This window comes from Numenius arquata, chromosome 7 (genome assembly GCF_964106895.1).
Source record: "Numenius arquata chromosome 7, bNumArq3.hap1.1, whole genome shotgun sequence".
NCBI lineage: Eukaryota > Metazoa > Chordata > Aves > Charadriiformes > Scolopacidae > Numenius > Numenius arquata.
In genome coordinates this window covers 31490794-31518695 of record NC_133582.1, presented here as the reverse complement: position 1 = coordinate 31518695, position 27902 = coordinate 31490794, and the positions used below count along the sequence as shown (strand labels likewise).

The 27902-nt window shown below is 45.7% G+C and overlaps 1 protein-coding gene across 1 annotated transcript; it reads left to right on the top strand.

Annotated features, from left to right (window-relative positions):
* On the top strand, positions 1-27502 carry SLC1A4 (solute carrier family 1 member 4). Its single transcript, XM_074150167.1, has 8 exons — positions 1-512; positions 10078-10120; positions 11223-11285; positions 17537-17703; positions 21790-22023; positions 23131-23325; positions 24759-24893; positions 27268-27502. Exons 1-8 carry the CDS (start codon positions 1-3, stop codon positions 27500-27502), a joined length of 1584 nt encoding a protein of 527 aa, XP_074006268.1.
* The last annotated feature ends 400 nt before the right edge of the window (positions 27503-27902 follow it).

Below are 27902 nucleotides of genomic sequence, written 5' to 3'. Positions count from 1 at the left end.
ATGGCGGCGGCGGGTGAGGGGGAGGCGGGCAATGGCCACGCCGAGGGACTGGCGGCGGCTGAGGAGAAGGGCGGCGGGGCTGGGCCGCGGGGCTGCCGGGGCTTCCTGCGGCGTAACGCGCTGGTGCTGCTGACCGTGTCCGGGGTGGTGGCCGGCGTGGCGCTGGGGGCCGCCGTGCGCGGTGCGGCGCTGGGCCCGGCGCAGGTGGCCTACCTGGCCTTCCCCGGGGAGCTGCTGCTGCGGATGCTGCGGATGGTGATCCTGCCGCTGGTGGTCTGCAGCCTGGTGTCGGGGGCCGCCAGCCTGGACACCCGCTCCCTCGGCCGCCTGGGAGGCATCGCCCTCGCCTATTTCTTGGGCACCACGCTGCTGGCCTCCGGCCTCGCCGTCGCCCTCGGCTTCATCGTCCGTCCCGGCGCCGGCGCCTCCTCCCTCAACGCCCCCCAGCTGGGGCTGCAGGGCACTGTGCCCACCAGCAAGGAGACGGTGGACTCTTTCCTCGACCTCGTCAGGTGAGGCCGCACCGCTGACATACCCCCCCCATCCCCCCCCCCCCCCCCCCCGCCTCCTTCCTCCTTTCTTCCCTCCCTCCTTCCCCGCCGCTGGAGGATGATGACAGACCCGGCGGTGTTGCACGCTGCAGCCGGCGGCCGGGGAAACCCACCCCCCCCACACACGCTTTCCCCTCCTCCTTCTCCTCCTCCTCCTCTTCCTCCTTATTCGTCTTATCCTCCTTCTCCTTATCCTCCTCCTTTCTCCTGCTCCTCATCCTCCTCCTGGCTGTTCCAGAGCCACCACTTTCTGCTTGGGTACCCACAAGCCTGGTCAGGTGTAGGGCTGTGTGGTGCTCTGCATCTCCTCCCCCACTTTATTTTTAATGTTGGCTGGGTGGCTGTAAGGATGAGTCGAGGCTTGCTGGGAGCTCTGGGTGCCTGGGCCCGTTTTTGGTCCTGCCTGGAGGGAGAGCGGCTCCTGGGTGCTCGCTGCAGGGCAGGCATGGCCTTGCCTGGCACCTTCCACTGCACTGCTGCCTGTCCTGCCTGTCGTTGCCTGTCTCCCGCAGGCAGGGCAGAGCAGCTCTCCCCATCCCTCACACGCACCTTTTTCTTTTATTCCCCCACCCTTCACTCGGTTTCTTCATGCAAATGCCAACCTGCCTCCTGTAGTGGCCCCTGTAGATGTAGACATGGAAATGCAACCCCATGTTTCCATCGAGGACATGCCCTAAACATAGTCCGGCATGAGGACACCCTGTATGTTGTGAGCTTCCCATCCCACCTCTGCACCTTGCAAAAGACAAGACTCACATTCCCAAGAACTACCTGGAAGTAATGCTTCCACTTCTAACCAGATCATAGTCTTTTTGTTTTATCCTTATTCCTCCTTGCAAAGTTGCAGACTTCACCTTCTTTTTTTTTTTTTTCTAGAGCTCATGTCTTGTTGAGATCTGTCCAGCTCTTTCTTTCAATAACAGAGGAACACTTAGACAAATGAGGCAAACATCCAGCCAGCTTTTTGAGTATCTGACTTCAAACTGCAGTCTCTTGTGCTTTGATGAATCTTGGTGTAGAACCCCAGATGTGAACAGCTGATGTGTTTTATTATCCCAGGTCCAGCTCTGCCACTTACTCCCCCTGAGCAGCGTTGGGCAGTCATGGAAATGCATATTACAGGTGCCTGAGAAAAGCAGTGGAGTAAAGAAGAACTGGGGAGCGGCAGCTGAGTCTCTCCCAGACTGTAGCTGAGGGAGGGATGGGAAGTGGTAGGGCATCAATGGGGAGCATGGAGGTTTGCTGAAACACTGGAAGATGAATGGCTTTGGAGGTGGTAGGTGTTGTTACCAAGATGCAAACAGAAGAGTAAGGGAGGTGACCTGTGTACCAGTGAAGTGGCAGGAGAGTTGTGCTTAGTGGATATCTTGGTAATTCCAAAGCTGAGTGGGGGATTTTTATTCACATCGTTTGCTTTGCTTTTATGAGTTCAGTTATTCAGCTGAGAGACTTTTTCGCTGTGCCTGGGTGAACAGGTGTGGCAACAAAGATAAAAAAAGTTTATACAAAAAAACCCACCCCAAAACTGTATTTACAAATCCATGTTAATGTCCTTTTCTCCCCCAGAGAGAAGTATTTTCCCTTTGGACAGAAAGTAAGTCCGGTTTGTCCCATTGGCAGCCACGGGCTTCATGTCCTCAGCCCACCTCTCTTAAGGACCAACAATTAAGGACCAGCAATTCCTGACAGAGCGTGTTAAGAAGTAATAACAGGATAGTGGGAGTAGGTGGGCTGGCTATGAAGGTGACATGGAGTTTAATGGAAGTGTAGGCAGGTGAAGGAAAATTACAACAAAAAAAAAAGGAGTCAGCACAACTGGGAGAGTTGGAAAGATGTCCTGGTGTGGCTGCTGTAGCTGGTGTTTCATTCCCGTGTTGCCACGCAGCACGGAGTAGGATGGAGCTGAGAAACAGGGCAGGGATGCTCCATCAAGCTTCAGGCTGTGGGTAACATCTGTGAAGATGGGAGCAGAAATCTGCTTCTTGCTCTGGTCTGTAAATGCAGGTGGAGAGTTCATCTTCGAAGAGGTTGTAGTGGTGGTGGGATTGAGTCCTTAACTCCAAAGTAACACTCATAAGAATAAGATTTGGGTAAAGCATGTGGCTTGCAGAGGGGTTTCCTTCTGGGAAATGAGGGGCCAGAGATTTTCTTCCAATGCGTGTACAGTGGGCTGTGAATTCAGCTTTTTCTTGGAAGGGCTGTTGTAGCCACATTGTCAGGCAGTCCAGTTGTCACAGCAGCGACAGTGAAATCCGGTCCACAAAAGATGCCTTTAGACACTAAAACTCCCAGTCTTGGCACAAATCCCCAACAGATCCAGGGATGGAGTGAGTTATGTGATTTTTCTGGAAATAATATCTCTCTCCCTTTTTTTTTTTTTAAACTGTTTTTGAAAATGTGGGTGTTCTGGTTTGATTTTGGTCCCTGTTGTGGTGGAAGGTACCAGAGTAACCTTGTCTTCAGTTAATGAGGCCTTGAGGAAACCGTTGCCTTCAGCGTAGGTGAGTCTGCTCTTGGCTTTTCCTTTTCTCTCTCATGAAACTTTCTATTAGACGCAAGAAAACTTTGTTTACAATTGTGTCACAAGACTGGCTGTGTCCTTCAAGTCTTCACCACTCAGTTTCAGATAAAAGGTAAAAATGAGGTGCAAATGGGTAAACTGAGTCCCCCTGCAGCACTGCAAGCAGATGTAAAACATGGCCCAAGGAAGAAGCAGCTAAGAGGAAATCACAGCTGTGAGTCAGTATTTGCCATGGCTTCTGGAGGGATGACACGGGGTGTCCTTTCCCAGGATGCAAATCCCTTCTGCTTTTGGGAAATGTATTAGTTAATGACCAAAGATGTTGCTTTCCATTGTTGCAGTGATATCTGGAGGCCAGCTTAATTCTTCATCGTGGTTTTCCGTTTCCAAGTCAAAAGCTTCCACACAAACACGCACCTGTGCACGCAGACATGATCTCTGGAAAAGAGATTTGTCCTGGGCTTCCGTAGCAAATGAATGATGAGTCACTGGTGAACCAAAAGGCTGTCTCTGTTTTGTTTTGTCCACTGACTGTAACCTCCAGGTCTAATTTGTCTGCCTTCCTCTGGCTGGAGGTGCTGGAGCACCATCCTGGTTTGCCTTCTGGTAAGTGCAGGAGGCAAGCGTTGAGCATGCCTGGCTAGGGCTTACAAGTGCTGTGCTCTGCCCCAGGAGGCAGGGTGGGGACAGCAGTGCTGTCCTGAAGGTGCCTTTGTGCTCTTCAGCAGGGATGTTGGTGGCCCATCTCATCTCCAGTCTGTCAGGCGGGCAGCTCTTTGGAGCTCCCTAAAAGGTGAGCATGGCTGAAGGCAAGGAGAGGGTGCAGCTCAGTGATCGTGGGACGGATCCAGCAAGAGTTCAGAGGCGCTTCCACAAGGCGGATGGCTTAATAAAACAACCCCACAAACCAAACAAAAAGTGGGGTGTGCTCTGAACCCAAGGGGGGACCTTGGATTTCCTTAACTCTCTCCCATGTCAGTAAAGAAAGACAGGCTTCTCCAGAGCACCCAGTTCAGGCTCTTACATTAAGCCAGGCTCTGGAGCACTCCCGTGGTCTTAGCTGAATGTGCACCTTGTGAACCTCTCCAGAGCATCTGGCGAGCAGCTCAGTTGTACCAAATGGGTGAGTGCTGAGTGCCAGCAGAAGGTGAGGAGAATCAAGGCAAATTTGAGAATTTCTGGTTTTGTCCCTTACTCTTTTGTTTGGTGGAGAAGGTAAAGCAATGGAATGTCTAACCAGGGAGATAGAGGTGAGGAGGAGAGAGGTGGTGACAAGGAGGTGACTCCAGCCACCAGCTAACACAGCCCACCTATAGTTTGTTGGAAAGTGATTGAAACAGCAGGTCCAAGTGTTTTGCAAGAATCTATTGATCTGTTAACACTTTTGACTGGCAATTGTCAAGACTGCATGTTTCAATAAGGTCAGAGTTTTGTTTTAGCTCTGATTTATATTTGCTGATTCAACAAAATTAAACCGTTTCACAGGAACCTATTGATCCTGTCAAAATTTCCAAGAGCAGGTGATCCTGGCATTTTATTTAAGTGAGGTCAATGTTTTGCTGTAATTTTATACAAAAGGCTTAAGTAGAAAATCCCACTCATCAAAAAGGAACATTTCAACAAAATATTTTACAATATTTTTTTAGTGGAAAGAAAGGTCTAGAACAGGCTTTCTTTGCCCAATTTTGGGATGAAAACATGTTTTGAAACTGTGGAATTGGCTTTGGGAAGAGAATTCTGTTTTTCATACATCCCGAGCTGTAACAGTCCGGGGAGGGAAGGAGGTAGTAGCATCATCCGCTTTTTATAGGAAGGGTATGCAGAGGTCTAGGTGTCCACCCTGAGTGGTAAGGTCAGGGTTTCTCAGGCTGCCAGGCAAGTCTGCAAAAGCTGTTTAAAATTTATTGCTCCTCACTGCCCTTTCTGTCTCTCTGCCAGAGGTTACCAGCTGTGCTGCCAAAGGGAGTACCCACGGCGCCGTCAGCAAGCCCGTGCCTTGGCTCCCAGCGGCTTTGGAGCCAGAGGGGAGAAGCAGCAGCAACCATGAAAGCTGTCTCTGAAATCCCAGTGTGGAAAGAGAGCAAAACTTGACTGTTAGGAGAGGAGAGGGAGATGCTACCTTTGTAGTGACAAACAGAGTAAGAAGTAGCCAGGGAGCAGCTGCAGTGACACCAGCGGCAGGTCCCCGAGGTAGGCTGACCACTGGGTTTCATAGCTGGATGGCTAGCTCTTAACTCTGGGGTACCTTCAGAAAAAGGGAAGTAGTAGATGTTACTGTCCACCTTTGCTTGTGGTTGTTTCTGAGCCTGGATCCTCTCTTGAAGTATAAGGATTGCTGACTGATTCTTGTAGGAAGAATTCAATGGTTTCATTCATGGGCCTGCACTGTCTGGTGGGGCTTTTTTAGGAAGCCTCTGAGCGCTTCTGCTCCTTTCTTTTGTTCCTTATATTCATTACCTTTAACTACTGACTCCCCCCAGTTATGTTTTATTTTTCAAGCAACAAAGATGCAGACTGGACCACTAAGGCAAAAAAGTAACGAATATCTGCTATAAGTAAACACGTTTTCAAGTTTCTCTGTGTTAAAGCACTCACAAATATGTGTATGTTCAGGCTGTGTATTGTGCGTCCACATACATATCAAACAGCAGATGAGAAAAATTGCCGTGTGATGCTGAATGAAAATCTTGGGACAGAAAGAAAAACAAAGGTACTGGAGCAATCCAAACTGGGGTCTGGCAGGTTGCCACAGATGGTAATAAAGTTGCCATCAGTGGACTCCAATCACTGAAAAAAAAAAAAAGAACAACAAACAAAAAACCAAACAGGAGATAACGCAACAGAGTATTTTTTCTAGGCTTCCTCACAAAAATATGTTTTCCAACAGTGAGGTTTTTGGCCTCAGAAGTGGAACCTTTTTGTAAGAAGCAATGCAAGAGGAATGTGTAGTATTTTAGGGTTTCGTTCTGCTTGCCTGGATTTCCCTTCATGCTTTTTCTGCCACAGCAAAGCTGTTTGCAGAGCTCTAGCAAAAGGATAGTTCAGAAAGAGTTATTAATAATAATCCCTTACACATGCAATGAAGGAGTTCCTGCGCCGTCCTTATCCTGCTGCTGGAAAGATACAGGTTAAGGAAGAGAGGAATTTGCCCGTAATATCAAAATTGAGAAGAGTGGGAGCTACAGCCCCTTTTTTCTGCCTTTACAGCTGCAGGTTTCCTTAGTCATCTAGGATTCCTAGTAGTGGATGCTGCAGCTGAACTAAGACTTCGGTGACAGCAAAGATACAGCGAGACCTTCCTGCTAAATTTGGTTAGGGGAGTAATCGTCCCTTCTTGCCTGGTGGGAACAGCTTTTCACTGAAGAAAAGGAAAAAGCTGTATTTATCTGGCTGTGCATGGGGAGATGGTGTAATGAGTACGGTATTCAGACCCTGAAACTCCCGCCCCTGGTGCTGACGCTTTCTGGTTCCTATTTTAAGAGGATCCGAGATGGGTGCTTTCTTGCATTGTGTGTTGTGCAGGTCCCTAAAGGTTTCCTGGCTCGGCCCAGCTGCTGCTCCAGCCCTAGGACACAGCAGTCACCTAGGACACCTGTGTCACCTCTGACAGCCGTCCAGTGGATTTCCGATTTATTTTTTTTCTGGGCTGTCCATGTGACTTGCAGCAGGCAGAGCACCCAGGGTGCGTGGCTGTCCCCCTGCCCTAATGTCACGTGTCACTGGCTCGTCTCATTCTTGCCGCGTACAGCCAGTTTCATCTTTCTGCATCACGGGGCTGAGGCAGCCCGATCCCAGACCCCTTATCAGCCAGACTCAGGGTTTCCTCAGCAGTGTGCTCTTGTGATAGCCCGTGTCTGCTCTGAAAAGGCAACCGTGTTCTCTAGCACGGGGCATAGCAGTGGCAGGGATGGGGACATTAGAAACAGCAGCAGTAGTCAGCAATCCGGTGATATAACTGTGGTGATTTCTTTAAACGCCACACTCACATCTGGTATGGGCTTTCAAAGCTAAAAAACCTTCTCAAGATTTGGTCCGCATGGAGAGACCGACTGGCAGATACCCACATTTAATTTGCATGCCCAATTACCCAGCTCATCAGCTTTCCTGTTTGCTGGTTCACTCTGACAGGGAGGAAGGCATGTTTGCGCTTTCCCGTGCAACTCCTCCACTTGGGCTGGGGGACAGGGTGAGCAGAGGGACGGGGCTGGGTCTGGATTTCTGTGGTGGGTGAACTTTGCCTCCCTGGGCATGGTGAGCAGAGCCTGCAGGCGCAAGTACATGATGAGCCCGGGCAGGTCACCAGCCCACTTTTGCATCGCCTTGGAGCACGCGGCATCCCAACCTGTTTTTTTTTCAGGAGCTGCTGTGGTGTTCTTGCCCAAATCCGTCTTAAGCTAAAAACCTGCGGTCTGACCCACCCATAATTAAAGCTTAATTTAATTCTTAGTCTTAGGCTGTAGTCTGTGTGGAACTTGTGCCTCTAAGATAAGCCATTTATTTGTTAGTTGCTTCTTGTGACCTGACACATTTTGTTCTTAATCTTCAAGATTCAAAACAAAGAGGAGCAAAACATTATTTTACGTGTTGCTGAGACTTTGCAGTCAGGTGTACTTAGAAGTTGGATTGAATAAAACACACAGCTCCTTCTGAGCTGCTGAATGAAGATCCAATTTTTTTTACTTGGTAGATTGTCAAAAATGCTCTTTGCTGTCCTCGGAGTCCTGTGACCAGTGCTTCAGGAATAAAGAATGACTGCTATATGCTTGTGTTTTAATAGCTTTAGTGCTATTTACACTTGAAGCAAGAACCTACCCCTTGCTGTAGCAGGGTTGCTGGCATTACTCAAGTATGTGCTTTAAGTATATGCCTGGAGTTAAGTTAGTGTTTAATTACTGAGGTCCATGGCTGACGTACTGTGTAAATTATGGAGGGCTTGGTTTCTTGGCCACATTTAAACATTGGAGTCCCATATTGTTTAGGCTTTAGGATTGCTTCTTTTGGTTTTGGTTTGTCAGAATGGAAAAGCCGATTTAAAAAAAAAAAAAAAAAAAGTATTATGATTTCTGTTTGGTTTTCAGTCTTTTTTCATCTCTTTGCATCTTTAAAATCCAGCTAATTCTTTTTTTAAAAAGTAATCACCCTGCTATGAAAAGCTGAAAAGAAATCTCCTTATTTTCCCAATAGCTTATTTTCTTTTTTTTGGTTAAAACTGTGCACTGAGCTATGCCCATTTATATATGTGATGTTTTACTTCTGCTAAAAATAAGTTTGCTTTTACTTGACATGAAGTTTTTATTCACCAGAGAGTTCCAACTGTCCAAGAATTGATCCAGATTAGCTGTTCCATTGATCTTATTTGACCAATTCCTAAGCACCTTTGCAGAGTTAGAGCTCACTCTCCTGTTTTCAGACAGACAGCTGTATTGTCAAATTTTAGGGAGGAAAAAGTTGCTGTTTCTTTCACGCTCAGGGGAACGTAGACTCCAGAAGCCAAATTATTCTTACAGCAGTTTGGCTTTTGCAACTGCCTTCTAATACACTTGTAATGCAACAGAGAGAGAGGCTGAGCAAGCAGCCCCTTGTTTGGTGAAGGTCCATTGCTGTCAAGGCTGTGGGAAAACCCTCGCTGTGTGGCGGGATAACGGAGCTATGCAATGGAAAAGACCAAAGTCCTTATCTGTGCCGTATCTTAATCTCCCTCTTGCTTTCAAAGATTTGACTCTGCTCCTTGTGTTTCTGGCCGCGGTTCAGGTTTATGCTTTCTGTGTCACCTGTGGAATGATCACAGCCAGAAACCTGGTTTAAAATCGTGTTTGCCAGGGCAACCATGGCAAAAGCTGGGGGGAGGTTAGCAGGACACAGCCTGCAGGTACCTGAGGCTTCCTTGGAGCAGTGCAAGGAGCAAAGGATGGGGGGCTGCTACCCAAATGTTTTTTGCCACAGTTAGCTCGCTCTGGATAAGGTCTTTGGGTGTTTTTTTGGTTGGTTGGTTTTGTCCTTACCATAAGAGTTTTAGTACCTCTTTGTTGCGTTCAGCTGGCAGCATTTTCAGTTCATACCCCTCACCTTCCTGCCCTTGCCAGCTAGGGTCCTGCCGTGACACCAGAGCTCAGGTGTTATTCCTGTTTTGCTTTCTGACACAGAAGAAGCAGCTGACATTTGGCTAGGGGAACACATGCTCTTTGCCCACTGTAAGAGGGGAAAAAGGAAGTGTAGCGTTAACAACTATGAAATACAACAAGAAGCAGCTTTTTCCTTAATTCGTCCAGTTAACCATTTTTCCTGTCCTTGTTTCTTCATAGATGCACATATATACTGGATGCCCAGTAGCAGTGTATGTCACTGCATGCCATCCTCTCTGGGCAAAACTGATGCTTGATTTGCATTTCTTTATGAAGGCACGACCGAACTCAGATGTTGCAACTTTCCATATGAGTTGCCTCTACTTTCATGTGTGCTTAAGCCCTTGCAGACAACTCTGGCCTGTGACTTTGTTCTGCTTTAACTCGGTGTTCAGGGAAGCTGACCTTGTTGTGTTGAAAGGTTAAGCCGTTCTCTTAAGTGGATTTTGCTGATGGGATTGTCCTTCATGTTGATGCTGTGAGCACAGTGTAATCACATGAGTAACGTTAAAAACCTGCCTGACCCTGGAGGCCATAAGCTGTTGCTGCAGCTGGTGTGGCTAAGCTAGTTTCTGTAGCCACTGGCTAATGGGTGTGTATAATTAGCATCCATCTGATTGCCTATGGTGCCCCTACCCAAATGGTTAGGTGTGGCAGAGGAGCCAGGAATCTTTTCATGTGAGCCAAAGAAGATGGCATTCACACCCCTGGAGACGTAGCAAGACATCTGCTCCGTGCTGCCAGAGTATCTTCTGTAGTACGTTATCTCACTAATGCCAATATGCTTGCCTTTGCAAAAGGAATTGAGTTTCTGAGAGTAAAACACCTTGGTGTTTTAGAAGTTCTACAAGAAATATTTCATTTTCTTGTTTATATTTTACAGAAACCTGTTTCCTGCAAATCTTGTTGCTGCAGCTTTCCAAACGGTAAGATGTGCGTGGACTTTGGACATGAGTACAGTACACAGACAGACAAAGTGACTGCTTTTTTTTTGGGGGGGGGGGGTTTGTTTGGTTTTGTTGTTTTTTTTTTTTTGTTTTTGAAAGAGGACTAGAAAAATGGCGTAGAAAATACCAGAAGTTAATTTACTTATAGTAGGCTAGGCTTTCTTAAAAGCACCTGATGTAGTCAGACATACAACTTCCTTGAAAATGGTTTGATTTTGAAAAATACTTCTCAAAGAAAAGCGTATTTGGAGCCTATGCTTTGTACCTCCATCAAAAATATTCTTTAAACTTTTATACTTTGGGTGCTGTGTTGGGCAGCAGTGGCAGGTCTTCTTTTGCCAGGATGCTTATTACTCTTCAGGAGCCAGCTGGGAAACCCTTGGGTACGTAATTTGGAACTTTGATTGTATATATAATACAGCACAAGTCAATATGCCATAGATAAAAGTAGGAGCAGTACAAAAATATAATTAAGAAAAAGATATTCTGTGATACCTCGAGTGTCAGGGTTCTGTGTGTTCAGGGATGAAATAATGAAGTCCTCCTTTCTTCTGTGCAACTGTTGTCACAGGTAATTGGCAAATACATGAGCTTTTACTTCCCCTATTTTATATCTAAGGAAAACAAGCCCAAAGAAGTGCCCTGCTTTTGCAAGGTGTCTGGCTTATTTATCAAAGTAAACTGTCGCCCTAGATTTTAGGTATTTTACCAACAATTTTAATGCCTGCCTCACCACTTCTTACAGTGCAACAGCACAAGCGCCACTTGGCTTCTGCAGGAGCCAGTGCAACAGCGTGGTGTGTGGGCAACAGCAGCGGGGAGGGAAGGGGAATTCCTCAGCTGCTGCCCAAACCTGGAAGCTCAGGGGGTCACAGAGCACTTCTCTGTTGCCACATGGGGAAGAAGCTGCGTGTGCTGTTGCTCTCTTTTCTTCCACAGGGCAGGCTTGTTAGCCTGCATGGTATGGTCTCCAGAAAACAGTGATCTCTTCCTTGTGAAATGCTAGATGATATGGTCATATTGATGATCTGATTGGCAAACACTGTAGTTATATTTATTTGGGTTTCTTTCTTACCTGCAGTATGCGACGGAATATAAGATGCTGCTCAGAAACACTACCTCTGGAAATGCCACGTGGGAAAAGGTAAGGTCACTTCTTAGGTTTTCATACAAGCTCATCAACCGTAATATTTGACTACTTCCCAGTCTTTAATCCTACCTAGCAGTCATTGGAAAGAAACAAGTACTTTTCTTTGCCTGGAACTGAGACACACGCAAACCAGATGAGTTACCCACAGCCAGGAAATCTACAATGGATAGGGGAGTTGGTCTCAACTGATCTGACCCTTGAGACCTTATTTTTTTGTTATTTGTTTCCAAATAAATTTCTGTAGACTTGGAATTAAATAGCAATCAGGCTGGCTGAATATGCCCCTTAAACATTGCTCAGCATTAACAGTTTGGAGAAAATGATCATTTTTATGCTACCCCCAAAGCTCTTTTAAAAAACAAAACAAAAAAAAGGGGTTAGTTGATATGTTTTTCTTGTTGTCATGTTGCTGAAATTTTGTTTAAAGCAGTAACAAGTGGTCTGAAGGAGTAAAAATTATAGACAGAACATTACAAATAAGCTGCTATTGCAGTGGTGTCAAAAAGGAAAATAATTTGCATGTGTAGCTGAGGTAGTGTGTTATCTTCCATATGTAGCTCATAGGACTTCCAGAGATGCTCTGTATCCCATTGAGTGGCATCTCTCCTGCAGCATGGGGTTATCAAACATCTTTGTTATTGGTCAGAGCCAACATATTGCAGTTGTAGCAATAATTACCATTGTCTTTCAGGCAGCACACTATGAAACAGACCCAGTATCCCCGCCTGTGATGTGTCACCTCACTCCAAGTGAAATATCTCATGTGCTTTTGTGGCATTTTGGGGAGACAAGTCTGAGACTGGAAGTGACTTTCAGGGTTATTTTCTATTTCTCAGGCTTATTCTGACTATCTGAGATTAGTATTGGATATTGGGTTCCTCTATTTCTAATATGATTTGAATGTCCCTGAGGCAAGAGACTTGTAATGTTTGTGTTTGCCATGGAAGGGCTCAGCTGGGGCTTGCCTGCCAGTTCGTAAAACCATCGAGGAAGAAGCAGTTTATGCTCATCCAGGGGGACTCTGAAGCGTATCCCTGGGCACAGGAAGTACCGGCCTCATTACCTTCCCTTCGCCACGCGTGACCCGTGAGCCAGTGATGCAGAACGTGTGTTTCCGAACTCTGCATTTGGCTGAAGGTCTGAACTTTTCACCAGCCCCGGAGGCGGGGTGACAGGTGACTTGGATGGCACAAGAACCGAGCAGGGGAAAAGTCAGCCCTTGAAAGGCCTAGAAGCCTGCTTTCAGATGGTGAGCGGTCTCCCTGGGGCAGAAGGCAGCCCCCGTCTGCCTGGGTTCTGCCATTGCCTGTAAGATTGCATCAGCCCTGAGCTGTGCTCACCCCGCCTCACACAGATGTGCGGCAGTGATCCCAAAAAGAGCACTTTCTCTTCTCATGGCCTTACGTCCTCGGGGAGTATGTGCCTGTGCAGCCTTGTGCTGCTAAAAACTGAGTGCAATATGAAAGGCTGTAACAATGTGCGCTTACACATGTTTGTTACTCTTCATTTAAGCAGAGGTAAATGAAAACCGAGTAAGACTTTTCTTATTCCTTTTCAGTGTCAAGTTTGATAGGGATTCCTTGGCAACCAAGCATGGATCAGGGCCAACCATATCCATTGGACATAAGCTTGGCTGTCAAGTATTTTTTTTAATGCTTGTTCAAAGCCATCATCCTTCCTCAAGAGATAAAGAATGCATCTTTTGGCAATTTAAAACGTGAGATTCTTTTACAATTTTCTTCTTTCCTTTTCCCACTTATCAGACTCCTGTCTGATGCAATATCAGTAAAAATATTCTGAATTTGTCACCGGCGCCTGTTTTTGCCAGCGGTTATGATGTAAAGGTTATTTCTACTATTACTTTTCCAAAACTTTTCAGTTATTGGAGCAAAACCAGAGCTGAGTTTCTTTGATTGCGTAAGACACCCTACTGTCTCTAAGGAAGAGTGGACCAAATAAAAAGAAAGCATTAGCTCAGTTTCAATATTGGTCTGACCATATTATTTATGGATAGATGAGGATTAAGTTTGGAAAGGAAGAGTATGATTTTTGGATAATACATAGTATAAATATCAGTGATAGAAGTGTGGTTCCAGGGAAAGAAGATGATACTCCTAATGTTTTCTTTCATCAGCAGAATATTTGATTGAAGATGAGAAATGTTTTCCTTCTACTTCCCATATGAATAGTGTAGAGCAAAATTTTCCATTGATTCCCCCCCTTCTCCCCCGCCAGTGTTTAATGGGCCCTGTCTTCTCTTGCTGATGATATGAATAGTAGGGCACGTAGATATCTGCTCAGCCACGTCTTTTTTTTGTTGTTTCACATGCTCCCCTCGTGTTTACCTAGCTTTTATGGCCACATCCTCTCTGTCTCTTTGGCAGCAAGGCTTCCTGGGGTGTGGACTATCTCAGTTCTCCATCTGCAGCACAGGGAGGCTGTGGGGGACTCCGAGTTCCTCTGGTGGCAGCAGTAAAAATACACAAACTGGTGATTGCTCTTCTTCCTCACATCACACGGCTGTGTTTTCTTTTCAACCACCTACTACTGGGATGGAGTAATGTCGGCAGTTGTTTCCTTGATATAAGCATTTTGTTTCAAGAGCTAAAAAACAATAGGATCTTCAGAGAGATTCAAGGACCAGAAGGGCTCCCTGAATCTTCCTACCAGAACACAGAATTTCAAGCAAAGAATAACACGTCCCATAGCTTATCCAGGAACAAAGCTCTCATTAAAGCTGGTTTTGTTTGGTGTCCACAATGCTGCTTGGTTTGGCAGTTCCTTTGGGGTGATGCACTCTTCTGTTAGAGTACAAAACGGCCGTTCAGCATCTGCCAGTTTTCGAGGCTGGGACTGTGAGGATCTTCTGCCGAGGATTTACTGCTGGACTCTTCCCATATTGTGCTGCAAGGAGGTGAAATTCCCTGAATGCTGCAGATTCTCTCCTTGATTTGCAGGGAGCAATTTCTTGCAGTAAGTTACTACTCTGTGTGCAAATGGTACGTCTTCTGCCTACATGGTGAATGTTGTGTGTTGTGAAGAAATTGGCTCAAGAGGGAGAAAGGGAGACCGAGACCTGAAAGGGGTGGCAAGATGACAGTGAATAGAGGAAAACAGCTAAGAAGGTTTTGGTGGTTGTGCACAGAGTCCTCCTTCTGGTCACCCAAGAATTCAGGGGTCCCCGGATCACAAGAGCTATGCTTGAAGTACTAGTTAGTGTGAGCACCTGGAAATGGGCAGCAGTGATCGCAATGCTGGGAGCAAGGTGGAGAGAGACATCTCCAAGGGTAAATGAAGACTAAACTCCATGTCTTGTCATTCTGGAGAGATATAAAGGAGTTCAAAGAGAATTGGCCAATTAATGCATGGTAGGCCACTGTGAATGTTAAGATGAAAGGTGAGAAGCCTCCTGTGTCCTGGCTGTAGCTGACTGGAGATGCTCTTGCCCTCCTCTAGCTTCCCAAGAACAAAATTTGACAAGCCTTCAGCACCCGTGTCTCTGAAGAAGGTGGGTGCTCATGGGGACTGAATGACCTAGAAGAGCCTTGGACTTCTCGAGTCAGGGAAGTAACCTTCCAAATGAAGCACTAGGAGCTCTGGCCCTGGTTCACCTGTATGCCTTCCAAGCTCTGTCCTTCTCTGTCACCCTGTGTACCCTACACAGCTGGCGGGAAGCTGAGCAGTCCTCTTACAGATTCAGTAGACTTTTGCCCCGTTCCTGAGACTAGAACTTTGAGAAGCCCAAAGGGTAGGGGATTGCTTGACTTCAGGCTCACACCACTGCATTTAATGAGTTGAGAAGTGAATCTCTCATAGAAGGAGTTTAAAGAGCAGAGATGCTTTGCAAAACATCGGTGTAAAGTAGTATAATGAAATTCCCTCCCAGTTAGCATCCAGGTCAGGACGCTGGGTGCTTTAAGCAGCTTGAAACACTGAATTTCTGTTCCATAGCAGAGTTTGGTATCTATTATTTTTTTTTCTGAATGAAAACCAGAACAACAGAGCATTGACTGTTTTAAGAGGGGCTTTTTTGTGGAAAAAGTTTGGGCCCATTATGGTAAAATTCTATTCCAAGCTGAACTTTTTATATTAGGCTTGTATCAAATAAACCTTTATATAAGATGTTGTATTATAAAAGAATGAGTTGGATAAAAAAACCCAACAAGGTGAGAGGTTGTGTCAAAATGAAAAAGTATCGCATTAATTCCATATGAATGAAGTGTTTCTTTTCTGGTATAAAAATGTCCACATTTTGCTCAAGTTTACATATTCCAGAGAAAGCTTTGTTTTTGATGAAATGACGTGGCAGCATTATTTTACTACAAATTTACTTTCTTCCGGCTAATAAATTAGTAGTAAAATTTGAGACTCTTACATCAGTTTGTACATTGTTACTGAATTGTCACTGAAATTTTGTTCGATTCTCTTCAGCCTTATGGTAAACCTTATCTCCTACCATAGAGTTAACGTTTTATCAGTTGAAGTGAAAAATAGAACAATGGGTGCATGTCATGTACACAGTTTATTCGATTAATAGGAGGGTGTCATGCTTTTTTTATCTAACTTTTCTAACCACAGGAGAGTTTAGGGGCTTTCAGGCACATAAAACAGAATATAGACAAAGCATTCCAGGCTGAGAAGTGTTACTGTGTGTGAAGAGAACAGCGCTATTCTTCAGACACCTCTGGAGATACACTGCGCCCCATTAACTTAGTATCCCGGCCATGTTTTCAGTTCTTTCAAACGGCAGTCAAATAAATACTGACAACTTAGCCCTGACCAAGCAACTACCACCAAAAAAATTGCAGATCCTATATCTAATTATTTTGTAGTTAGCAAATAATAACAAAAAAAAAAAAAGCTAGAGACTTCATTGTTCGTAAACACTTCTGTTAAGAGCAGTTCAGCCTTCATGCTTTTGCATATAATTTGTTGTATTCCCTTCCCTGCGGTACTTTGCCAGTAAGAGACAGTCCAGTTCAGGAGTGTAATTCCAGCAAAAATACCATCTCAGGCAGGCTGGTTTTATCAGCTTTAGCAGATCACTCTCCCAAGTTCTTTAGTCAGTATTCGTTTCAAGCTTTTAGCTTACAATATATTTTTCTTTCCTAGTGTTGAGCTAGTGTCTGCTTAAACTAGCCAGAAGGCCAAAACTTGTACGCAAACCTGATCTGTTTTAGAAGCTCTTCCAAATAAAACAACAATTTGACATATTGAGCTTGTATTGCCAAGTTGGGGGGAAAAAAAACCCAGTTTGTCAAAACAATTATATTTTTATGTAGCCACAAGGACACTCATTCAGTTCGTATGACACTACATTGCCAAACAAGCTCCAGCTCTCTTTGAGAAACAAACTGTGAAGAACCATCAGGGCAGACTAGTTTTTGTCAATAGGTGGATCCTGGCTTTACCCTCTTACTTTAACCATGCAGCCATGTGATTTCTGAGAAGGGCAACAGGTATTTCTTCTGTTCTCTCTGCATCTCCTGCAGCTGATGCGGACAGATGAATGAGTAGGTTTCCAGGGTTTGCCACCTTTCTCCGCCCCTCTCCTCCCTTTCTGCTTCATAACATTGGTTGTTTTCTCGTGGTTTTCACTTTTTTAATAAATATTCCACTAAAGCGATGAAGCTGGCAGTTTGTGAGAGCAGATTCCCGTTGGACGTGTCAGGAAATAAGAGCATGTTTGGGGCCAGACTGCTGCAAGCCTCTTGTAGGTATGATTTGTTTAGTGGTAGAATATCATAGTGCAGGCAGTGAATGATGTTTGGTGGAATAAGTGGAGATAGGAAGTCGACATCACCGCTGTCTGCTGTTTGTACCTGTGGTCTCTCCATCTTCCCTCATGGGGAAACAGGGAGGAAAGCTTCAATCTTTTAACCACACGGGTGTGGTTGGTGCCATTGCTGTTTCCCATCTGCAGTGGAGCTTGTCCTGAGTAAACTGGGGAGGTTTCCTGTTCAGGTCACTGAGGACACACATATCATTGAGTGGCATGTGGGGAGACAGTGGCAGGCCCTTTCCGTCTCCAGTGAATCTATGTCAGCTCATAACTACGGAGGTTTGTATCTGGGCTGCATCCAGTTCTTGTTTGGTTTCCTTCAACAAAATAGGTTCTTCCTTCCCAAAACAGGTTCTGCTTGTTGATTTCAGATCGATCGGGCAACAACAAACAGAGGTGACCATTTTGCTGGGTTTTATGTCCGTCTTGGTATCTAACAAGCCTTCTTTTTTTGTCTCTACAGATCCCTGTTGGTACTGAGATAGAAGGGATGAATATCCTGGGACTGGTGCTGTTCGCTCTGGTTTTAGGAGTGGCGCTGAAGAAGCTTGGCCAGGAAGGGGAAGATCTGATTCGCTTCTTTAATTCATTCAATGAGGCAACTATGGTCTTGGTTTCCTGGATTATGTGGTAAGTGTGTGTGGTGGCAGATACATCTGCAGTACAATATTATGCTCAGTTCAGGAATCTCATGGTTTATCTCTCTCCAGCTTTTTTCCTACCAGATCCCTCATCATAGCAAAAGTGAATATCATGGCGTCACACGATGGGGTCTCTTCTTCTTGCTTGTGCCCTGTAATTAGACAGTCACGTACTTCAGAGGGTTGCTTAAAAATCCTCTCTCCAGGACTCCTTTTTGATTAATTAGTGGAAAGAAGGCTTTCTATTTCAAAGCAGCATAAACCCATGGCTAGCTGCCATCATATCATAGAATGGTTAGAGTTGGAAGGGACATTAAAGATCATCTTGTTCCAACACCCTGCCCTGAGCAGGGACAGTTTAAAACCATTCCCCCTCATCCTGTCACTCCACTCCCCGATCAAGAGTCCCTCCCCATCTCTCCTGGCGCCCCTTTTAGGTATTAGAGGGCTGCTCTTCTCCAGGCTGAACAAGATCCTCTTCTAAGATCCCTTTCCTTTTCTTGGGTGAAGCAGGAACTAATGTTACTGGCAGAGCGATGGATTGTTTCTTGTTGGTGCTTGCTTCTCCAGAGTTGCTTTTCTTTTCCAAGAGTAGGTGTTTCCCAAGGTTAATTTTTCATTTGGTCTTCTAGCTATTAATGAGTAAATCCATTATTTCACTTACTTCCCTGGAGCCCAAACATGTTTGTGGGGTGTATGTTGCTCTAACCAATCTCACAAAGCTTTTCCCACCAAAAAAAAGCCTGTATGCTCGGAACTGGAGTGCACTGAACTTTCTCACTGGGCAAGAAACCAGCTTTGGAGGAGTCAGGCACCTCTAGAGAGCGGTTGGGGCCACCTAAGCTGGTGTAGGACCAGCCTCCTGACTGGGTTTTCTGTGAGGTACAATGAATCTGGGCCTCAGAGCAGCGTTGTGGCTGTTCTTGTGCCGCTGGGTGGGTGTAGGCTGCTCTTGCTCACACACAAAAATAAACATATTCATAAGGACAGCTGGCTATACAAATTAACAGTGGGACATTTCTCACTCTCTCCAAAGCTGTTGGAGAAGCTATAAGCTTCCTACAGCAGAGGTGTTTTTTCTCCCTTCATTCTGCATTTTTTCATTCCTACTATTTTCCTTGCTCTAAGAAGTAGAAAGGTTTTAACAAAACACCTGATTTCACACAAGCAGATCTCTGTTAGTTGCTGTCATAAGGGATTGAAAAATTCAAAGTCTCAAAGCAGCTTAAGTCTTTTACTCTTGAGTGTAATTCCTTGGACACTGAATACTGATAAGAGGCACTTCTTGTATTCAGCTGATTACAGTGCTAACACTTCAAGCCAATCAGTTGGTATATAATCCTTTACTTTGTGGATTATTGGGACCGCAGCTGCCTCTTAACACTGCAGTGCACTGTAGCCCTTATTCTCTTACCTTCCTTAAGGCTCTTGTGTCATCCTGGTATTTATTAAAAATCTGTCAAGCTGCATGTGCTTCCCAAAGGATACTTTGGAATGGGTGAAATCATACTGCCAAGAGAAAACGCAGCTTGAGCTTGTATCTAGTCCTGTTAAGTAGCCACTCTTGTGTTTAGCAGCGCTTTGGTCTCAACTTTCAGTTCCTTCCTCTCCAGCCTCCCTCTCAACGGGGAGGGATCCAGTCTCACCTCCGAATCCAGCGTCCGTGTTTGCAGAGCTTGTGCTGGGATGGGGCGCAGCTCGATCTGGCTAATCGGGGTGCTCAGAAGCACAGTTCAAAGGCAGTATGTTGAGTGGGGAAGGTTCAGCCGGCCCCCCGAGTGATTTGGCCAAGGGAGGACAAAGAGAGGATGCTCACGTTGATCTGGAACATAAGGAAGTGCTCTCTGCGCAGAACAGAGGAGCTGCAGGACCACTGAGGGAGAGGCAGGCGAGGAAGAAGCTGAGTGATCTGAGCAACCTTAAGGCTTGCCCACCTTTCCAAACCTTTGTATGCTTAACCAAACCTTCTGAAGTTTGTCCTGACTCTACAGATCAGCTTCTCTGAACATGGGCATTGGGTTGGAGTGTACAGCGGGAGAAAAACCAGTCTTTATTCCTGACATGTACAGGCAGAAGGGTTTCAGAGACCTGAGTGATCTTTTAGTATTTGTTAATCTTAGAAGCAGAAATGGATAGAGCATGGACAGCATCAGCAGAGGTATTCAGAAACAGGCATCCCAAGTAGAGCTTTGGAGGAGCTGCTCCTGGGCCTGAAGTGATTCCTGCAGTTTATTTAGTAGCTGTTGTGCTGTAGGTGCAAGGGCAATTCTGTCTTTTCAGGGCTGTTCCCAGCTGCGCTACTGGGACCAGAGGTGTGGCTGTGGCCTGCAGGTGGCCCTTCCCCTGGAGCCTCTCCAAGAGTTCCTGACAAAGGAAACCTCAAACAAATGCTGACGTCCTCAGACAACGTGGCACATTTCTAGATAGGAGGCATCAGGAATGTATGCGTACGTGGCTGTTGGTGGCTTGAGGGAAACTCTGGAAGCCTAATCGTTTAACTTAGTCTTTCGTAGGCAAATCGTAGAGTTAATTGCTGTCTTTGGCATGTGCATTAGTAGCCTTTAGCTGAGGCTTCTGGAACGGGCGTAGCTTTTTCTTTCCTACACTGAATATGTTGGTACCCAGTGTGTCTACCATGTTACTGACCTAACGTCGTAGTTCTGCTGATCGTCACTGCATGTTTAACCAGTGCTGTTTAACATCTTTTTTGGAGATGTGGACAGTGGGATCAAGTGCACCCTCAGCAAGTTTGCTGATGACACCAAGCTGTGTGGCACGGTCGACACGCTGGAGGGAAGGGATGCCATCCAGAGGGACATGGACAGGCTGGAGAGGTGGGCCCGAGTGACCCTCCTGAAGTTCAGCCAAGCCAAGTGCTGGGTCCTGAACCTGGGACATGGCAATCCCGGGCACAAATACAAGTTGGGCGGAGAATGGCTGGAGAGCAGCCCTGAGGAGAAGGACTTGGGAGTGCTCATGGATGAGAAGCTCAACACGAGCCGGCAATGTGTGCTGGCAGCCCAGAAAACCAACCCCATCCTGGGCTGCATCCCCAGCAGCATGGCCAGCATGTCGCAGGAGGTGATTCTACTCCTCTACTCTGCTCTTGTGAGACCCCACCTGGAGCACTGCATCCAGCTTTGGAGTCCTCAGCACAGGAAGGACATGGACCTGTTGGAGCGGGTCCAGCGGAGGGCCACGAAAATGATCAGAGGGCTGGAGCCCCTCTGCTGTGAGGACAGTCTGAGAGAGTTGGGGGGGTTCAGCCTGTTCTCTGGAGAAGAGAAGGCTCTGGGGAGACCTTAGAGCCCCTTCCAGTCCCTAAAGGGGCTCCAGGAAAGCTGGGGAGGGACTCTTGATCAGGGAGGGGAGCCATAGGACGAGGGGTAACAGTTTTAAACTGAAAGAGGGGAAGTTTAGATGAGATATTAGGAAGAAATTTTCTGTGAGGGTGGTGAGACCCTGGCCCAGGTTGCCCAGAGAAGCTGTGGCTGCCCCATCCCTGGAGGGGTTCAAGGCCAGGTTGGAGGGGTCTTTGATCAACCTGGTCTGGTGGGAGGTGTCCCTGCCCATGGCAGGTGGTTAGAACTGGATGATCTTTAAGGTCCCTTCCAACTCTAACCATGTGTGAGATCCTACTCTTCAACCCCATTCTCTGCTCTGACGTAATACTGCTTCTTTTTCTTCCCTCCATTTGCTGTCCCTTCAGCAGTGACTTCAGCTTTAGATCTTTGCCTGCCTTCCTCCTTGATGGACTAAAGCTCCACACCAGTGTCTTCTCCTGATAGCTTCTGCCAGCGTTTCTGCTTCCTTCTTGGCTTTCCTTTGGCACTCTCCTAGCTGTGTCTTTGAGGGCCTGGATGGACAGAGCTTTTTTAGTTTGACTGCTTGCCTTCCACCAGCAAGACCGTTAGGCCTTCCATATTTGCTTAACTTAAATGTATGGTGAATAAGGTGCTACCCTTCAGTAGGAGCAGCGTGTTCTTTAGAAAAACGTTATCTCCAGGATGGAAAAGTGCCTATTTTTCAAGGCTTTTTGTTTGTATTTAATGACAGGCAATGTTTCTTTACACAGGTATGTACCCATTGGCATTATGTTCCTTGTTGGGAGCAAGATTGTGGAAATGGAAGATATTGTGCTTCTGGTGACCAGTCTGGGAAAATACATCTTCGCCTCTATTCTGGGCCACTTTATCCATGGAGGAATCATTCTGCCACTTATTTATTTTGCATCCACACGTCAAAATCCATATCGTTTTCTCTTAGGACTTATCACACCATTTGCCACTGCTTTTGCCACTTGCTCCAGGTGGGTTTCTGTGCTTCTTTGGGGATTATAGCCTGGTTATATTTGTCACTGTAAACTGGTTATATCCCAACTGTGTTGAGTTTTAGGTGTGAATATTGTTCCTGAGATTGCAGAAAGAGACTTCTAAGCGTAGAGAGTCTCACTGCTGTCAGCAGCCTGTCACACAGCACATACTGATAATTAGCTGTTGAAAACAGTTCCTCAAAATACTGGGACTGGAGCATGATGCTCAGTTGGAAATTTTTTGGGGAAAAGGTGAAAGTATTTGCCTTCGAAAGATCCTGCCACGTGTCCTGTCGTTTTTAAGTAAAGTAAGGGTCAGTAGTGAGGGACTTTGTCCTGAGAAGTTTCATTCTCCAATTTCAGAAGGATCTGGAAGAAGCTTAGGCTAATTTTGCAGGAGAAGAGCAGACTTACTAGCTAGCGTAAAGGGACTTAACATTATTGATTTCAAAGATGTGGCCTGATCAGCTTTTGTTTGTCATAACCTAATTATCAAGCGTGTCGTTTACACTTTTTTGAAGGGGCAAACACCTGATCAAGTATCATAACTACATAAAATCACTTCAGATCATCTCCAAAAGTAGATGCATGTCTGTCCCAGGCGCTGAAGTACCTGAAGTAGGAGAGGGTTTATGAATAAAACCATGTAATTTATAGTGCAAGAAATAAATCCAACAGTGATTTTTTTAATCATTATTATTACTATTTTTATTTATTATTAGTCTGTTCATTCGAGAAGGTACCAGTACAACATTAACAGAGATTACTGTTGCATCGATTGTGTTTATGTTGGCACCTGTTGGTGTGTTTTTTGTGGTTTGAGGCTTAATGCACTGCATACTGTGTTAAGTCTTGAGTTCTTCTGGGAGATTAGAGTCCTTAGGTATTTCTGGATGGAAGCAGATTATTAAATACCACTGCTCAACACCGACAAGGAGGGTCCCTCATTGCTGTCATGGCATAGAGGGGCTATAAAATGGCATCATTGTTTTGACAGACCTGTCTGCAGCACGTTAGAAACATGAAGGCCATGAGACGTGGACTTTCCATTCAGTCCACCTTGATGCTTTGTGTTTGATGTTTTCCCCTGTTCTCTGCTTCTAGCTCAGCCACTCTCCCGTCGATGATCAAGTGCATTGAGGAGAACAATGGAGTCGACAAGAGGATCAGCAGGTTTATCCTTCCTATCGGGGCAACTGTAAACATGGATGGAGCTGCTATTTTTCAGTGCATGGCAGCTGTGTTTATTGCTCAGCTGAACAATGTCGACCTCAACCCTGGGCAAATCTTCACAATCCTGTAAGTTGCTTGCTATTGCAACCACATCCTTCTGGCCCCCAGACACATTCGAGCCTGTGGTCTCTCTGTTAATAGCTAGCAGTTTGCATTCCACATCTCTGACCTAAAGCTTGCAAACTGCTATGAAACATAATTATAGGGTGATTAAAGGATGGAGTCTTTCAAGCTTTATAAGATTTGCCAGAAACTCGATTTAATAAAAGGTGGAACCTGGAAAAGGTAATTGAATTCTGAAACAGACTTTGAGCCGTTTAAAGCTCTTTCTCACATGAAATTCCTCTCCTTCCTTAAGCATGTCACTCCCTCACCCTCCACTCACCATTAAGCTGGGTAATTGAGGTGAGCTGCTTTACCCAGAAAGCTATCCCTGATTCCCCCTCTGCATGTCTTAGAAAATCCCCCTGCCAGCTCCTCAGTTCCTTATGTATCGGTTTTGTACTAAAGACTCTGCTCCTGCTTACCTCTGCCCTTCCGACCATTGCATCGCTGGCTTCCCAGATCAGACTCATTATCATTCTCCTCCTGTCTGCTTTGCTCCATTACCCCACCACCACCACCTCAGTCCTGCTTCCTTCTCTCTAGGACTCTCTCCCCTCCATGCCTGGAATACCCTCCCACCTCCCATATCCCATGAAGTGTCATTCTCTTCATTTCCCTCCATGAAATCCCTACAAGGAGTTCTAGCCCCTCACTGTACCAAGAAGCCATAGCTGTATCCACCAGATGCCTCCAAGGGCTGGTTCCTGGTATATTTTTACCCTCCCTGGCCAGGTTTTATTTCCTTCCTTATTGCATTTCCTGGTATATTGTTTGTCTATTTAAGGCTGGGCTGGGACATTATTTTCTTTGCTGATGGCCTAATTAGTCTTTCAGGTACTCTTAGTGAATCGGGTGTTAACACAGGCCTGAGGGTCATGTAGTGATAGCCCAAAGAAAATTCAGTTTTAGACATCTGCACACAAAAAGGTGTGTGATCCATATCTATAGCACACGCAGAGCAGGTTTCCAGCTCCTGAGTTAGTTTCTGTGTTTGAATGCAAGTGAGACACAGAGAAGGGACAGCACAGGAAATGTAATGTACTCAGCGTATTTGAACTGATACATGACTTGGAAATTGACGTATTAATAATGCAGCAGGATATAGTTGTGTTGGTTGGTTTGGTTTGTGTTTTTTTTCTGAAAATGAAATCATGGTATTAAACACAGAGCCATTGCCTTGGTAGCTGCTGAGGATGCCTGCTGAGCAAATGTGCTCTGTACCCATTACTTTGCATCAGCAGGCAGGAAAGGGTTTGCCTGGGAAGCAAACGATCTGTGTGTCCCATGCTATAGAGTTTGTTTACAGTTCCCGGAGCGGGGAAATATGTGACGTTAAGCGTAGGAGAAGAGTGCTGTGGAGCTCCCGCTGACTGGCTACACAAATTGATTTGCAGTGTGACAGCCACCGCCTCTAGCGTGGGTGCAGCCGGAATCCCAGCCGGAGGAGTCCTCACCATCGCTATCATCTTGGAGGCCATTGGACTGCCGACCAACGATCTCTCCTTGATATTAGCAGTGGACTGGATTGTGTAAGTACTTTAGGCCACACGTATCTGCTGTTGCATGACATCTAGCACGTTCAGCTGGAAGCATGGGACAGGGTAGTTAAAGTAGCACAGTGTAAAATAAAAACCTACAAGATGTGGCTGCCTACAGGACAGGTAGCTCTTGACAGATAATGGAAAAGGTGGTCCCTTCTCAATTAAAGCAGTTAGTATGCTAAAATCCCTCCTCAACTTTACTCAGACTCTATTGAAACATATTTCTTCCTGGTTTCAATACTCTTTACAAGGATTATTAAAAATTTGTTCAGAAGGTTTTGATATTGCTGGAAACTAGTTGGAGGCTAGGAGGGAAGGGGAGGGCGGGAAGGAAGTTGAGTCTGAAAGCTTTCTTGGTCACATGTGGGAAGCAGTCTCCACCATAAGCTGTTGTCAGCTATTGTTTGAACTATTTTTATAGTTCAGGACTGGTCAAAGCACCTCACAGAGAGGTGCCATCCATTGGCAGGGCAGGGACACAGAGGGTTTGTGGTCCTCATCACAGCTATGGGCAGTGTCACAGCTGGAACATGCTGCTGGGAGTCACTAGTTGAGTACGCAGTATTATCACCTTCACTTTCCATCTTCTGGGAAAGAGGTAAGAGCTCAGACCTTTGCTCAGCTCCTTCTCTTCTTTCCAAGAACTGTTCCCCTCCTTGAAACATGAGAGATTATCTCCTTGCCCAGGTCTGTTTGGAAGAGCTTGTCTCACCACTTAGTGTAGTTATGCCCTTGTTAAGGCCTAAATTTACCTTCTGTACCACCTAAATTAGATTAAGGAAAGCCTAGAAAATTTGTTTTGCTTTAAGTATTGGGGACCCAGCCACAAGTTCATGACAGGTGTAAATGCACATGCAGGTGACTTCTTATAGCTTAGATGAGCCCTGTAGTAAAGGGTGTCTCCTCTTTTCCTCAAACAAGCCTGGCTGCCTGCTGTTCTTCAAATACTAGAAAATCAGACTGGAAAGAATTCTCATGAATTACAACATGCTTGGAGTTTAAATGCTAGAGAACTGAGCATGATCTGATAATTTAAAAGCATAATCTGCTTTCAAGCAATCTGGTTGAAGTTGGGTAGTAGGCTGAAATGACTGCTCAGTATGGGTCAAGCAATTTGAATCCCATTGCATTTTTTTTTTCCAGTTGGTGGGTTTCTGGGCAGTTCCTGGTTTGCCTCTGCATTGCTTTTTGGAAACACCAGCCTCTCTGTATAGCTGGTGTACTTCCACAGCAAATGTGGAAATTAGGGTGCCTGAGGATACTTTTGAATTCCAGAGGCTGGGGAAGGCGACAGCTGTATTGCCACCTTCCCTTCCCACAACATGTGTGTCTGTGGAGCACAATCATATTCATTAGGGCCATCAGATTCTTTCTTGCTATCACCTCTTGGGGATCATCCACCTCCAAAGGACAGGAGAGACAGGCAAAGCAGTAGCTGGCTCTTTGTATCCCCTCTTCCTCAAGGATTACAATAGTAGCTGTGCTTTCCACAAGCTGTACTTGCAAGTGCCTGGAGACAAGATTGAAAAGCCCATGTCATGCTGGCTGCCTTCATTTCAAAACATGTAGCATCCCTCTGTGGTCAACACTGTTGTTTTAGTCAAGGAACTCAGCTTTGTGGTAACAAAAGGGGAAACGAGGGAGGGAAGAGCCCTGTGTCTTGTTTTAATGCCAGCTGTTTAATTACCGTAGAGAACCACAGATACAAGTTGAGCACATGTTGAAGTTAGGCTGCAGAATGACTAACAGCAGTCTCAAAAGGCACGTGAAGAAGTTGTTCTTTATGACCCATAAACCTCCTCCATTAGACCCTGGGACGCAGTAGTTTTGTGTTGTAGGACCAAAGATTAGGAGAAGTGCTACTAGCAAGAAATGCAGAGAACACGGTCATTCTGACTGCTTTTGGAAAGACCCCTTAAGTAGCTGCTTGGGCTAAGGTAGGAGTCTCTCCAGTTAAAGAAAGCTGGGTGCTCTGATTTACCTTCTGAATAAGCCCAAACTAAGTTCTTGCTATGAACTAGCATTTGAAAAATGCTGGTCTGGGGAAGGGAAGGAGGAAGGAGGTGGGCTGGGGAAAGAAGGATGCCTGAGAAAGAGTAGTACCATTGTTGCAGCCCACTGAGATACCAGAACCAGTTGACAGTAACATTTGGGCTGACCGTAAACCAGCTCCGGTGCACGTTTTTAGTTCTGAAATGGTGATGATACTTCATTGGAAAATAGCTATGGTAACATCTCCCTTGTCTGTCTCCACTGATGTTAGTGGATCAGCAGGGGCGACTCAGTTCTCCTTACTGTGTTGTAACTCTCTTAAGCTAAAAACCTGCTGCTTTGTGGTTTTTTTGTTTCTGATCTTAACCAGGGACCGAACCACTACAGTTGTGAATGTGGAAGGCGATGCCCTAGGAGCGGGCATCCTTAATTACCTGAATGAAAAAGAAAAGAAAGAAAAAGAGCAGGAGCTAAAGGAAGTCAACGTAGAAGCAATTGCTAACAGCAAGTCTGAAGGGGAAACATCGCCTCTGGTAACCCACAAAACCCAAGTCTCCAACGCAACCAGTACAGCAGACCCTGAATCCAAGGAATCAGTATTGTGAACTGGAGGCCGTTTGTCAACACGTGTCCTAGAGGTGGACTGGGGACTTGTTGAAGCACCTTAGACCTTTGCAGTGCTGACAAGGGCTGGATGGCTCTTGAAAGTTTTCAGTTCCAATCTCTTTTTTGAAATATGCTGGCCTGGGGAAGGAGGTGGGGTGGGCAGAGAAGGGGTGTTGAGAAAGAACACTCGCTTTATAATAGTATTTTGATAATTTCTATCTATACGTGTATATGTGTTGCACGTGCACACACATATACATGCATGTGAAAACAATGCCATTGAGACTTCTGGTTTAACAAGACTTCTGTTAGTAAAGGCTCATGGGTTGGAGATGGGAAAGTAGACAAACCCAATTTGTGCTTATTGTAGGGAAAAATTAGTAAGCTTACTGTGCTGCT

Bases quoted from the DNA above. Each gene is read 5' to 3' on its own strand.
- SLC1A4 (XM_074150167.1), top strand. From the start codon at position 1: ATGGCGGCGGCGGGTGAGGGGGAGGCGGGCAATGGCCACGCCGAGGGA. The intron at 10,121-11,222 runs GTAAGATGTGCG...TCTTACCTGCAG, and splicing joins TTGCTGCAGCTTTCCAAACG to TATGCGACGGAATATAAGAT. The intron at 17,704-21,789 runs GTAAGTGTGTGT...TTCTTTACACAG, and splicing joins TTGGTTTCCTGGATTATGTG to GTATGTACCCATTGGCATTA.